The 14434-nt window shown below is 56.7% G+C and overlaps 1 protein-coding gene across 2 annotated transcripts; it reads left to right on the top strand.

The window, feature by feature from the left end:
• The first annotated feature begins 3626 nt into the window (after positions 1-3626).
• Positions 3627-11780, top strand: SERPINA3 (serpin family A member 3). 2 transcript variants are annotated; one of them, XM_046647765.1, is made up of 5 exons: positions 3627-3762; positions 5682-6335; positions 8231-8504; positions 10117-10267; positions 11353-11780. In XM_046647765.1, exons 2-5 carry the CDS (start codon positions 5699-5701, stop codon positions 11551-11553), a joined length of 1263 nt encoding a protein of 420 aa, XP_046503721.1. In that variant the 5' UTR covers positions 3627-3762; positions 5682-5698; the 3' UTR covers positions 11554-11780. The 2 variants fall into 2 exon arrangements, with proteins under 2 accessions (XP_046503721.1, XP_046503722.1); XM_046647766.1 differs by having other exon boundaries at positions 3659-3758.
• The last annotated feature ends 2654 nt before the right edge of the window (positions 11781-14434 follow it).

Genomic DNA, 14434 nt, shown 5'->3' on the forward strand with positions numbered 1-14434 from the left:
GGAGCTGGTTAAAAATGCGTATTCCTGGCCCCTGTCCTAGGAGTCAGAAGGGTTGAGACTGGGGCCTTTCACGAGCCCCCCTGGGGACTGGGGTGCACGCACAGATTGCTGCTTCTCTGCCGTCACAGTGCATGAGTGCGGGGTTACCCCATGTGGCCCGGGCCCCAGGGCCCTGCCCCCAGGGCCGCCACCAGCTCCAGTGCCTGAAGACGCCCATGCTCCAGGGGCTGACAGGCCCTGACGCTCTTTGCTTTTAGGCATTTCTCCACCTAATCCTTGCAGGGTGACAGCCGGGTAACAAGCACGCGTCCAGGCTCTTGCTCAGGACTCTGCCCAGCGTCCCCTGTCCGTGGAGCCTTCCTGACTCCCCCAGACCATCTCTGGGCTCCCACCGCCCCCCACACCTCCCTCCATCCCTTCCCACAGTCTAGCCACCATCTCTCCACGTGTCTGCGTCTCTCACACACCGTGAAGTGAAGTCTGTGGGGTTTTGAGTCGTCTCTGCAGCCCCAGGGCCTGGCACGGGCCTTGGCCCACAGTGGGCTCCTGACAAGTGTTGGGTGAGTGAATGAAAGGGCGCAGTGAGGCAAGGCTCCAGAAGATTCCATGCCTCTGCAAGTCCTCAGGCCACTGCCTAAGACTCTCCCATTCTTTGAGCGTTGGGCCCACTGCACACAGCTGAACATGCCCTGCACGTGGGGTTGCTGATAACGCACAGGACGCCCGGACGCACGTGAATTCCAGATAATGAATCACTTTTTAGTATAAATATGCCCCAGGAATCGGGAGGGATTTTTGTTTGCCAAATCCAGCAGCTCTATCTGCAGGGAACAAGGCTGAGCGAGAAGCAACATCCCGATGGCCAGAAGCCTCAGTCCTTGCTGCAGAGACAAGCGGAAGTCACGTCACGGGACAGCAGGCGAAGGCATCTCGTGGGAAGGGGCGTGGGAAGGTTTGGGCGAGTCAGAGGAGGACCCACTCCACCAGGGAGGACTGTGGAAGACTTCCTGCCACGTGCTGTGCAGCCCAAAGCACCACGGAGGGGTTGGTTCATCCGTGGTGACGCACACTGAAGCCGGAGACAGAACGTTCCTGCCGTCCCCATGTGTAAAGGGAGCTGGAACTCTCCCTCCTCCTGCCACAAGTCGGGGACCCCTGGGCCCTGCAGGGACAGCTCTGTTGTGAGGAATGTTCTTCAGGCCCCGCAGATCTGGCGTCATGCGGGCGCTTCTGGACCAGGGGCAGGACAGGGAGGCCAGCGGGGCACTTCAAGCAGGAGAGTGCCCTGAACGAGCTGTACTCTTAGAGCTACTCCGGGGACCGTGTAGATAAAGGGTGGACTGGCAGGGGGAGCGGGCAGCTGGGGAGGGGTGTGGGCAGCTCAGTGGTCACTGCCACCGGGAGTGGGGCTAGCGACTGAGTGTGGGCAGCAGACACGGAGGGTAGGGAGTGGGGTCCAGGGATGTGGATGAAGGAGACCCCACCCCACACTGAAGGGGAGCTGGAGCGGGAAGATGATCCCAGGTTCCTGGCCGAGCTGGGGAGATGGAGGCACCGTTTACTGAGATGCAAAAAACTGCAGAGAGCAGAGAACAACAGTTTTTATTGAGGGCCTGGTCCGGGTGAGAGGTCGCTAAGGAGAGAACCCAAAGAGGCAGTGGTGTCAACATTCTGGTTAGCAAAAGTGTCTGAAACATGGGGGGAGCCACAGCACCCCCGGGGAAGAGATGGGAGGTGGCTGATGTGATAGAAAATGTGGCAGGTGGAGACCACCCTGGGGGGGGAGAGTGGAGATCCCTGGGGTCTAAGAGACTGTCTGAGGCCAGACAAGGCCGCCCGCGGGGCCGCAGGAGGACGTGGGGCGCACAAGGTCCTCCCTTCAACAGCATCCACATAAGGACCGAGCTGTGCGGCCCACAGCTGCCTTCACGCCCCTGGTCCCCTAAAATCAGAAACCTGTCACTGTCCTCGTGACTGATAATAGATACCCCCAGGCCACAGCCCGTGTATTCCAGACCGACTCCTGGGGTCTTTCCAGAGGCTGACGCAGAGCGCGGGCAAAGCCTTGTAGCTGGAACCAGGACGCCTCACCTTCCACTGGGTGACCCCAGCGGGTGGCTCCTCACGTCCGAGGTCACTGGGTCTCTGTGGCCAGGCTGAAAACAGGTTGGCCAGGAGTTTTCTGCGTTTTCTGGGGAGGCAAGAGCTTGTGGGCCTGCCTGGTACAGAATCCCAGCTGGCATTTACCGTCCTGCGACCTGGGGAACGTCTTCATCTCTCTGTCCCTCCGTTTCCCAATATGAGAAATAAGATCATGGAACCTAGTGAGTTCTCACCATAAAGTGAACAGAACAGCTGTGGTTATGCCATCGTTATGACCGGGCCTCTGTGTGGGTAAATGGAAGAACAGGTAAACTTGCTTAAAAATAGGGAAGGCCAAGCGTTCACCCACTGACTGAGGCATCAGCTACGTGGCACAGGCCATGTTGTGAAACCGACCTGCTTTCTTTTATAATCCTCCGATTTCCCTGTTCCCTGTCTTCCCCTCATCCTAAGAGCCAAGCCAGCCAGTGATGTGGATTTGGGTTAATCCGCGGCTCCGTAATAAATCATTCCAAAAGTTTGCAGCTTAGAACAAGAAAACATTTATTATCTCATAGTTTCCAAGGGTCAGGAATCCGGGCGAGGCTGAGCTGGGTGGTTCTGGTTCAGGGCGTCCCATGAGCTTGTGGACAAGGCCTGGGCTGGGGCTGTGGTCCCTGAATACCTGACAGGGCTGGAATGCCGCGTCCAAGCTCGTGGCTGTGGGCAAGGGGCCTCGGGCCCTCACACTGTGGGCCTATTCCCAGGGCCGCTTCAGACGTAGTCTCCCCGGCGTGTGTGTGTGCGCGTGTGTGTGTGAGAGAGAGGGAGAAAGAGAGAAAACCCAAGACAGAAGCAGCAACTTCTTTTTAAAACATTGGCACCTGAGCTAATAACTGTTGTCAATCTTCTTTTTCTTTTTTCTTTCTTTTTTTCTGCTTTTTCTTCCCAAATCCCCCCAGTACATAGTTGTATATTTTAGTTGTGGGTCCTTCTAGTTGTGGCATGTGGGATGCTGCCTCAGCATGGCCTGATGAGCGGTACCATGTCTGCGCCCGGGGTTCTGAACTGGCAAAACCCTGGGCTGCCGAAGCGGAGCGTGTGAACTTAACCACTCGGCCACGGGGCCGGCCCAGAAGCAGCATCTTTTTGTAACCCAATCTTGGAAAGGATACCCCATCCCTTCTGTCAAATTCTCTTCACCAGAAACAAGTCACTGTTAGCCCAGCTGAGGGAAACTTATCAAAGAAATACAACACGTTAGCTGGGGCCTTCCCAGGGGGATAAAATTCCGGGACATATTTTCCATTGTTTTCCTCTATGTTTCCTGGATTTTCACACATTCCTCAATGAGTATTTTACCAGCAAAAGAAAAAAAAATATGAGAAAGTTGTATCTTGTTTGCTGGGTTTGGGTTTTTTTCAAGAGACAAAAAGTTCGGAGCTGTTCCTGTAACTGGATTGTTTGAGTAGATCTAATAAAATCCATGTTGCCGGAAACGATCATTTGACCGTGTCCAGTCTGAAAACAGAACGCTTGGTTGTCCCAGGAAACATTTCCCAAGCAAGGGGAGGAGTTCTTTGCAGGGATAAATAAGCCTTAGGACCCTTGAAAGTCCCACACTCTAGGGGGCAGGCGCCAACATTGGAGCAGGCCAGCCGCGCCCAGCTCTCCAGGCAGGTAATCTGGGTTACTGCATGCTGGGAGCAAAGAAATCCCCTCTCCTAGGGTGGCTCTGGGCCTTGGCCAGAAGCCTTGGAATGTGGGTGCGGAGGGAGCTGGGAGGAAGTGTGCCAGAGTGCTGGGGAGAGTTTTGGTGCCCTCGGAAGATGAGTCCTCTCTGTGGGTCTGAGTTTTCAATCTGCAAAGGGGAGGATGGGCCACGGGTCTCCAATGGTCATTTTTGCCTCCGACACTTTTGGATTCTGATTCGAGGTGGCTGTGGACCCCCGTACAGCTGTGTATCAACCCTCAGGATCAGAACTCCCCCGAGGGCAGAAGTTGCTTCCCCTGGCCTGGCACAGGGAGTTGCTCTCAGAACGTGCCGCGGACGGAGTCCTTGTCCTGGGTCCCTCTGGGCAGAGGCCACGGAGTCTCCATGGGGGCTCTCTGGAGGCTCTGCCTCCCCTCCAGGGCCCCCAGCCAAGCAGGCTGCGTCTGCCCAGCAACAGGAAAGACAGACAGCTCAGAAACAGTTAGCCTGCCAAATTGCCGGAGCTGAAAAGCCCTTTTTCTTCAGAAATAATTTTGGGGGGGAAAAAAAACGTTTAACTCTTTTCCAAAGAAATGGTTGCATCAGCGGAGAGTGAACAAACATCTGAGGGCATGGAGCCGCCTGTGTCCCTGGGCTTGTCAGGAGGCCTGTCCAGGGGCCTCGACTCCCTCTCCTCCCCTCACCCCGCCTCTGCCCGCCCCTCCTCTTCCTCCTTCCCTTTCCCTCTTCTTTTTCTTCCTTCCTGGCCACTCCCCGCTACACAGCTGCCCTTTCCTCCTCTGAATTTGGACTGAGTGGGCGGAGCCTGAAGGTAAATCACCCTGTTTGCCCGCAGTCACTGGCTTTGAACTGGGACTCTCTCCGATCCTGCAAGAGTTCCATCCTCTCTCCCCACAGAATTGCAGCTCTGGCTTGTAGTTTCTGAGAAGGGGGACGTGTAGGAGGATGTAACGCCTCTGGAACACCTATTAGGAGCCAGGCATCTTCACCATTCATCTCACCTGAGCTACTCAACCCCTTGTACAGAGTTGGAAAGTGAGGCTCAGAAAGGTTGAGTCACTTGCTTGTCACCACACAGCCATCACCCAAGTGGCCAAAATGAAATCCTCATGCAGGTCTCTGAGACTCCGAGGCCCACAGTGCTTTCTCCCCACAGAAGGCCTTTCCAGGCTTACAGTGGTAACAAACCCCATGTGTCAACCTGGTAGGGGCTGAAAAGAACGTTCCTCTTTCCTTTGATCTCTGCATCCACCCTTATCAGGACCATCTATGCTCTAACATGGCTCGAGCTGCTTTTTGTGCCCTCTCTCGAGGAGCCCTCGCTGCGACCAGGCGCCACCCAGAGAGTGCCCAAGGTCACACAATTTGTCAGTGAAAGGTCCAGAAAGCAGCTGTGGTCTCTGCCTCTGTCCAGGGCTCCTTCCTGGGCTTCTACTGGGGGGCAGAAGAGGGTTATAAGGGGGAAAGGAGCCCCTGCTTTCTAGCCCCTCTGACCAGCCTGCTCGCCAAGCAGGAAGTGGAGGCTGCGTTCTGACTGCACGGCACCTCACACCCATCACTAGCTACCCCACCCAGAAGCCAGGTAAACAGGCTTCTCACTGCCCCTCCCCCGCCTCCACTTGCTTGCTGTGTGATCTTGGGCAAGCCTCTTCCCCTCTCTGTGCTCAGTTTCTTCATTGGGGAAAATGGCCACAATTATAGTAATTACCTCAAAGGGTGAGAGGGAGCACAGAATATAGTCGTGTATGTTGGGTGCCCAGGATGGCGCCTACCCGTGGGAGATCGCAGAGCTAGCAGAGGCGGAGACCAGAAGGCAGGCCACACCAGGGCAGCGGGAGGTGGTCAGGGCACCACCTCTGAGACTTAACGGAGCTTTGCTTTTCAGAGTTGAGGGCAGAGAGAATGTCACCCCTCCTGGCTCTGGGGCTCCTGGTGGCTGGGCTGTGCCCCACAGTCCACTGCCTCCCTGGGGACATGCCTGACTCGGGGAATGTGGCCCAGGAGGACCAACCCAACAGGACGTCTGTGGACAACCTCAGATTAACCACCAGCAACACCGACTTCGCCTTCCACCTCTACAAGCTGCTGGCTGCGCAGACCCCCAATGAGAATGTCATCTTCTCCCCTCTGAGCATCTCTATCGCCTTGGCCTTCCTGTCGCTGGGGGCCCGCAACACCACCCTGACGGAGATCCTGGAAGGCCTCAAGTTCAACCTCACGGAGACCCCCGAGACGGAAATCCATCAGGGTTTCCAGCACCTCCTGCACACCCTCAGCCAGCCCAACCCACAGCAGCAGCTGAGTGTGGGCAACGCCATGTTCCTCAAGGAGGAGCTCGAGCTGCTGGACAAGTTCAGGGAAGACGCCAAGGCGCTGTACGCCTCTGAGGCCTTCCCCACCAACTTCAAGGATCCCGCCGCAGCCGAGAAGCTCATCAATGACTACGTGGAGAAGAAAACCGAGGGGAAAATTGTGCATTTGGTCGGGGGCCTTTGCAAGAACACAATGATGGTTCTGGTGAATTACATCCTCCTTAAAGGTAAGTGCCCGGCCTGCGATTCGGCAGAAAACGGACTTTTAGCTCTGAGCCTCCCGGGCTATTTCTGTCCTGGCTCATGAACTGTGTGATTAGGCCAACTGCTCGCAGGAAGGGGCGTGGGCACCAAGGCTCCACCTGCCCCTAGGCACCGTCCTCTCTTGGGGTTTTACAAATTACAGTTGGCCACTGCAGGACACAACCACAGAGAGCTCATTAACCCTTTATTGGAGGCAAAGCAGCACTTTTTATTCTGACTTACGCTTGCCCGGCTACCGGAAGGAAGAAGCCTTCCTTTCAATTCTCTCGGGGGTGGGCGAGAACTTCAGCTCCCTCTCTGAAGAGACACTTTGGGACATGCTCAGGACGGCCCTTGCCTGTGCACACTGCAGGACAGCTTCTGACCTGGGCTCCATCCCAACTCAGGGCACTTATTCTCTGGTGGGAGGGGTGGGGGGAGTGTCCCAGCAGGGCTGGTGGCTATCTTAGGGGGAAGACAGCCTCTAAGGAGCCTGGCCACCCCAAGGTTCTGCAGCTCTTCCCTCCTATAACCTTAAGAGTGGAAATGGCAGGTCATCATCTGGGGAAGAGCCCGGGGGGGCCCTTTCTCAGATTCCAGTGGGTCCAGTGCCCGATCCCATTGGTAGGAGCTCAACAAATGCAGACCTCAGCTGTCGGTTCTGAAGGGGCGGGGCACAGAGAGGTCCCTCCTTACGGAGCCAGCAGTCCACATGGGGACAAGGAATAGACAGGAGCACAAAGAAGGATCGTTGAGTCAGAGGGTGGTGAGGCGCCTAGGAGACAGGAGCTGCGTGGAGACCCAGAGAGAGCCCTGGGCAAGCCCTCCTGGACCCGTGCTGTGAAGGCGTGGAACAGGATTTCTCTGTAAACCTCGTCCAGCCCTGACCCGCTCTGCTTGTTCTTTGAGTCTCTGGTGTTCTCTTCTCCTACCACCCTGCCTGTCCCAGGACTCTTCCCTCCAAATTCTCCTCCCCAGGGACACACCAGCCACCCGGGCTTCCCCCACCTCCTGCCTCTAACAATGGGGATGCCGGCCATGGTGGAAAGCAAACCGAGCAGGGGAGGTGGTTCAGACTTCCAAGGCAGCCCCCAGGTCTCTAATGTCCCCAACAAGCTCCCGCGTACCCCACTGAGCGCTCCAGTCCTCCTGGGGTGCAGACCTGTTCCCCTCTCCTCGGGTGACCTCTGCTCTGCCCTCGGGGTTCCTATTTTGCTCCTTGCTTCTTCAGCCTGCTTCACAAGGCTGTGGGTATATGTGCACATCCCTGCAATGCCAATGACAAACAAGGGTACTAACACTGTTCCTTTTAAGGAGTTAGGGATGTCCCATTTCTCCCCAGGCCCCCAGCCTAATTCCCATCTCTCCCAAATTCCTGGAGGATTCTCATTTAGCCCAATTAACCAGGTCTTTGATTCATGGCCCCCTTCCCAATCCAGACCTACAGGGCTCACCGCCATCCATCCTTAACAGCTTGACAGCTTGTCAGGGTGGTTTTTGTTTTGTTTTGTTTTGTTTTTTGCTGAGGAAGATTGGCCTTGAGCTAATGTCTGTGCCAGTCTTCCTCCATTTTGTATCTGGGATGCCACCACAGCATGGCTTGAGGGGTGGTGTGCAGGTCTGTGCCTTGGATCCAAACCCGTGAACACCAGTCCGCCAAAGCAGAGGGCGAACTTAACCACTACGCCACCAGCCAGCCCCTTGTCGAGGTGTTTTTGCAAACCAAGACAGGGCCATCCCTAAGAGGAATCATGGGGTGGCCATTGTTACGCTGAGTGTCTTCATGGCTCAGGGAACCCGGGCAGAGGATGGGGAGAGGCAGGGTAGCCCTCGCATTCACAGAGTTCTCCAAATGCTCCCCCCTCTACCCTGCCTCTAGCCAAGTGGAAGACCCCGTTTGACCCCGGAGACACGTATGAGTCGGCGTTCCATGTGAGCAGGAGCAGGTCAGTGCAGGTGCCCAAAATGAGCTTCGAGGAGCGGATGGTGCCATTCTTCCGGGACGAGGAGCTTGCCTGCACCGTGGTGGAGCTCCAGTACATCAGCGATGACAGCGCACTCTTCATCCTCCCCGACGAGGGCCAACTGGGGGCCGTGGAGGCCGCGCTGCTCCCAGAGACCCTGAGGAGGTGGCGAGCTTCTCTGCGGATGAGGTGACTGCCCTGCACCCACCTCCCTTCCCGCCATCCCAGCTCCTCCTCGACTCCCCGTCCGCCACCACTGGGCGCCTCGCTGATGTCCAGGGTGCAGTGGGGCAGAGCCTGCAGGACAGGGGGAGTTTAGGGTGACTCTGCCTTTTGCTGCCTGCGTGGCTTTGGGCAGAGGGAGGCGGGTCTGGGCCCAGGCCCCACGGTGGGGCAGAGGGAGGTTTGTGAACAGCTGTGCAGGGGAAAGAGCACCACACCCAGGGTCCCCCTCCCAAGGCTCATGGGCAGCAAGCGTGACCTCAGCCGCTCACTCCTCTTCTCTGGAGCTCAGCTCCCTACCAGCCGGGAGGAGTGTCCTTGCCCCCAACCCTCGTCCTGATGGGCAGTGATGAGAACCCACAGGGGTAGTTTATGTGGAAGACACTTCCCAAACGACAACGGGCGGGGGACCTGCCCAGACAGAAAGTTGAGGCCGCAGCTCTTCCCCAGCCGCTGTCCAGAGGCCAGACACCTCCCAGGGTGCCTGACTCTCAGCCCCTCCTCACTGCGGGTCCCAGGAGACCCCAGGACACAGGGACCCCACTCCACCCATCCCTGGACTCCCTTCACGATGCTTTCCTTCCCTTGACACCAAATAGCGCCCACATAGCAGGGGCTCAAAGAATAGTTGTAAATGGATAGAATATTCACCTTTAATTTACAAAGCACTGAGGAAATGCACCCGTACCCATTCCTGGCCATGGCGGGTGCTCAATAAGTATTTGTTGAATGAATAGACGAATGAATAAATGAATGAATGAATGAACGAGCATGGAGAGGAATAGATACTTCCCTGCTCCCGTGGGACTCAAAGTTTAATGGGAGATGACAAGAGTCTTAAGGGAGATGGAAGCCAAGAGAGGGACGCTTGGAGGTGGGAGACATCATCCGTTGCTCCAAGAGCTCACTGCCGGCTCTGCTCTGAAGCAGAAGCAGCCCCTGCCCTCACACAGCTCACCAGGGAGGCAGGATGGGGACCTTCAATTAATTGTTTCAGGATCCCCAAGCGCCTTGGAATGTAGCCTCGATGCCCCTAGCCCCTGCTCAGCCGCCCGTCTCTCCCCCACCCCCCCAAGGCTGCCCTCCACACTGTGAGCATCCCCTCTTTCTTCCCACCTCCTGCAAGTTCATCCAGCTGCCTCCTGCCCTCCTCTTCACCCAGCCAGCTCCTTCTCCTCCTTCGGGACACAGGCTCCATGCCACCTCCTGCAGGAAGCCTTCCTGGTGCCCCTGGAGCCGGCTGCCCCTGCACAGTCTCCCAGCCCGTGGTGGAGCCCCCTTGTGGAGGGAAGGTGCTTCTCACTGCACCACAAGCTTGCAAGAGAAGGGCAGGGCCAGATGTGGGGAGCCACCCAGCCCTGGCGCACTGCCTGGCACCTGTGGGCACTTAGAGACAGGAATGGATAATTAATGCATTAAGAAGAGTAAGCATAAGGGGTCATGAAACCAACAAAGGAGAATTAATTTCCAGCGAGAAGGGGGTGGTCAGAGAGGAAACCAGGCAAGACCTGCTGTGAGGTGGGGGAAGGGCAAGCACCAAGTCAAGCCGATGCTCAAATTTATTTTTCTCATTTCCTAGGTGGATAGACGAATTATACCTGCCAAAGTTTTCCATCTCCAGCAACTATGAGCTGGAAACCATACTCACCCAGCTGGGCATTGAGAAAGTCTTCACCACCAAGGCTGACCTGTCAGGGGTCACAGGAACCCCTAACCTGTATGTTACCCAGGTGGGTCTTTAAACTTTGGACAATTCATCCTCTGGGTCAGAGCTTGAATGGTGAAGCCCAGGCAGTCATTTGGGGAGTCTCGAACTGGCATAAATACCTGCATTTCTCCTTACCCTCTCCCCCTCCCCGGGACTCCCCCAAGCCCAGGAGAGCTGGGTCATCAGCATGTGGGGGCTGGTCCCCACCTCCCTTGCAATGTAATGTGACACAAAAGCCCGTCACGGGGAAGAGCCTGGGGTGGGATCAGCAGTGGACGCCACCCCATGCTCCACCTTTTGCTGCCTAAGGGGGGCAAATCATTAAAGTCCTGTACCCCTCGGCTTTTTCATCTGTAAAATGGGAGCGATAGTTTTGGCAGTGTGCAGGGCCTGGCAGAGTGGCTAAGAGGTAGTGTCAGTGGCTGTGGGGCAGTTATGATGGAAATACACTAAAAGGCAAGAGAGAAGACCAGGGACCCTTGCGCTGTGTTCCTAGAAGCAGAGTGGTGAGAACCACTCTCCTCTGTACCCACCTTCCAAAGGGCGTAGTAACAGAGGGATGTAGTTGGAGGAGTCCGCGTGGTCCAGGGATCTGAAGCCACATCCCATGCAAAATAGCCAGGGACTCCAAGGATGTTTAAGCTGGGGCAGGAGAGGTGCTGACAGCAGTGCTGGCTCGTCCAGTCCGAGGAGGGGTCTGCATCAGCTGCTTCAAGATGGAGGGGCCCCTGGAAGTTTATTGCAAGAAAAATACCTTGCATTGGGCTTGCCCCTTGCCCCTACAAGGGTGGGTGTTTTGGGGGCAGCACAGTCTCTGGACTCAGACAGAGAGAGATTCAGATCAGGGCACCCTACTCTGTACCTCTATGACCCTGGGAAGATCACTCACAGCCTCTGAGCCTCAGTTTGCACATCTGTGCATCAGGACTATGCAAAACCGGCTGACAGGGTGGTTGGGAGAAACCAACAAATTGGACAAGTTGGCCAGTGCGGTGACAGCCAGCAGTAGGTGCTGGATAAATGTCAGTCCCCTGAGAGGTACACAGGCAGGCTGCTGACCTCCCGCCCACCCTGTCTCCGGTGGATAATGCTCTGGTGTCCCCACAGGTGGTCCATAGCACTGTGCTTGATGTGGCCGAGGAGGGCACGGAAGCAGCTGCTGCCACAGGAATCAACATTGCTTTCTCGTCCGGAGTAATGAACCCTTTGATTGTGGATTTCAACAGGCCCTTTCTGTTATTTATAATCAGCAAAGATACCCAAAGCATCCTCTTCGGGGGCAAAGTTGTGGATCCCAGTCAAGCCTAGAGCTCGCCCCCTAGCGGTGGGCCCCTCACTAAGGAGCGGGGTGCCCGGGTCTCTGGGTACAGCCTGGCCTCTGTGCTCCAAGGAGCTAGTGTGCCTGGCCCTGCCTGCTCATCCTTGGAAAGGTGACGATGACTCTGCCTGGAGTCTCCCACGTGCACAGGGAGCCTGTGTCCTGTTTAGTTGGAGACCCTGAGACCTCTCGACAGCAATAAACCATCTTCCTTCAATTGGGTGCTCTCCCTGTGCCTTTCCACCCTGATCTGTCTGACCCCTGCCCCTGCCTCTGCCCCGAGGCCAAGCCCCAGACTTCCCACACAGGCTCAGCCCCACCCCCGGCTCAGGCACCTCTGCCTTCAGCTTCGTCAGCCTGGCCAGGGCCAGACTTTGTGCCTGTGGCCAAGCCCACCTGGACCACAGCCCCAGGACTGGGGTAAGCTGCTGCCTGATTCCTATTCCCCTGGGCTCTCCGGACCCAGTTCCTGTTTCACTCTTCTCTCCCCCAGGGCCCGGGATCTGCCCACGTGCTGCCCCTTGCAGAGGCTCCTCACCCGACCACACCTGGCACGGCCTCTGGACCCCTCGCTCTTACAGCTAAGCTGGGCCTTCCCCCTTCTGGGATCTCCCCTTCTGCCCCCCAGCACCCTCATCTGAGGAGAGTAGCTACTTCCCAGGTTCCCAGCAGGAGCTCCTCAACTGCCTTGGCAGCTCCAAGTCCTCCCCCCTCAGGTGATCCCCCTCCGTGCCTGGAGTGCATGGCTGGGGGCAATGAGCTGTCAGTGCACACCTGCTGTAGCAGTGGTCCATGCGGTCACTCATCCCACCGATGTCATCAGGAACAGAGTGATCTCTAGGGACAAAAAGGCAATGAGGACGATGTCAACAACTGAAGAGCTGACATCTCTCTGCCAGGCAATCTGCTAAGGCTCTACCTGGAATAGCCCGTTTAACCCTCGTGATGACCCTAAGAGATAGATTTGATTATTAGTCCCATTTTATAGTGGAGGAAACTGAGGAACAGAGAGGCTCAGTAATTTCTCCCAAGGCCGCACAGCTAGTAATTATTGCCAGCAGGATGTTATCCCAACCTGCTCGATATCAGGAACACTCTCAACCACAAAGCGATTATGTCCTTAAAAATTTTCACAATGATGGCCCTCATGGCACTTAGAATCTGATAGATGAGATAGATGATGAAACACGGCTCTGGAAGCAAAGAGGAGAACACCAAACTCAGTTGGGGAAGTCAGGGAAGGCTTCCAGGAGGAGGTGATTTCTGTGCTGTGAGCAGAGGAAGAGTAGAAGATGGTCAAGTGAACAGAGAGGAGAATGTTCCAGGAAGGAGAAAGAGTAGTGGGGGTATTTTCAAGAAATCAAAAGGAGTTGGGCAGCTCTGGAGCAAGGAGTGGAGGAGTGGCAGAAAGGAGGGGGCCACAATGGAGTTGTTGGGCCGCCTAGGGCCTGGCAGCCCAGTAAGGAGTCTGGAACGGTTTCTTAGAGCTGCAGGCAGCTTTAACGGAGTTTAAATAGAGAGTTGATGTGAGCAGAGTTGCATATTAGAAAAATGACTGGCTGCTGTGTAGAGAAGTGATTCTGGCCCAGGACCTGGGGCAGGCGGGGCATTGGAGGGGCTGTCACAGGAAACGGGGCGAAGCAAGTCCCCGCTGGAGAGGGAGAGCGGGGTTGCGAGGAGGCGTGATGTGACTCGTGAGGATGTGGGGAAGAAGGGAGGGAACCCCTGCATAAGGGTTTGGCCCCTGGGCGATGACAGGAATTCGCTGAGATAGGACAGTCGGCCGAAGGAGCGTGCTGGGAGGGGACGTGGACACGTGCAGGCTCGGACACCCCAAGTCTGCGGTTCCCGGGAGACACCGAGGGATTTCCTCAGGAGAGAGATCTGGGCTGGCTTCGTCCTGCCGGATGGGCAGGTGAGCACCGAGGGGAGGAAGCCCCTACAGTAATGCCAGGGAGCACGAGGAGCAGAGCGAGGCTGCCCTGGAGGAGCCGCTGGGAAAGGCAGCTCACCAAGGAGAGTGACCAGAGGGCAGAGGAGGGAGGAGGGCGCAAGGAAAGTCGTCCCCAGGAACCAAGAGGGGAGAGTTGCCAGGGGACAGGGGGAGGACTTGGGGTCAGGTAACAGTGAATGGGCCCCTGGGATGTAGCTACCTACAGCCCCTCGGGAAGGGCAGGCGGGGCATGCACAGAGTTAGGGGAAGACTGCAGTAGGCTGGAGAGGGAGCGTGAGTGCGGACGACCTTTCTAGATGTTAGCCTTTTAGGGGAGGAGAGAGAGGGTGGGGGGTGGCCAGAGCTGTGCTGGAGAAGTTTGTGTGCTTAAAGATGCAGGAGCACGCACAAGTTTTTCGGACTGTAGGAAAGATTCAGGAGGTGGGGTGACAAACAGCCAGGGATGCAGCGTAGCACAGCTCCTAAGATATAATTAGTATAGGTGGCTTGAGCCCCGCCCCAACGTGGACAGTGAGCGACCATCAGGGTGGCACGAAGCATCCCCAGAGAGAGCCCGGTCCTGGGATGGGATGAGACGGGACAGGATCCAGACCAGGTGGAGGGCGAGAGTCCAGGGTCGAGGCTCCCACTGTGGCAGGAAGGCAGGCACAGGCCTGCTGGGGCCCGGGGGAGGTGTGTGTTTCTCAGCAGGAGGCTAGGGGGCCTCCTCCCCTCTGATGGCTCTGGTCATTTCCAGTGTAGGAGGCAAAGGCACCTGCTGAGTGACATTTGCCAGGGGTCAGGGTAGGGGAATCATGGAATGGGACAGAGAGCGGACCAGGGTGTCACAGCAGGTCTGCCAGGCTCAGCAATGGGTCCCCTAGAGGCCCGATTCCATGAAGTGCTGGCGGCTTCAGCCTCGTAGTGGTGGGTCTCTG

This window comes from Equus quagga, chromosome 20 (assembly GCF_021613505.1).
Source record: "Equus quagga isolate Etosha38 chromosome 20, UCLA_HA_Equagga_1.0, whole genome shotgun sequence".
Taxonomy (NCBI): Eukaryota; Metazoa; Chordata; class Mammalia; order Perissodactyla; family Equidae; genus Equus; species Equus quagga.

What these genes read in the sequence shown, in the direction of transcription:
- SERPINA3 (XM_046647765.1), top strand. Translation starts at nt 5,699, where the DNA reads ATGTCACCCCTCCTGGCTCTGGGGCTCCTGGTGGCTGGGCTGTGCCCC. An exon ending in GAATTACATCCTCCTTAAAG is followed by an intron (nt 6,336 to 8,230) that starts GTAAGTGCCCGG and finishes CCCTGCCTCTAG; the next exon opens with CCAAGTGGAAGACCCCGTTT. An exon ending in CTAACCTGTATGTTACCCAG is followed by an intron (nt 10,268 to 11,352) that starts GTGGGTCTTTAA and finishes GTGTCCCCACAG; the next exon opens with GTGGTCCATAGCACTGTGCT.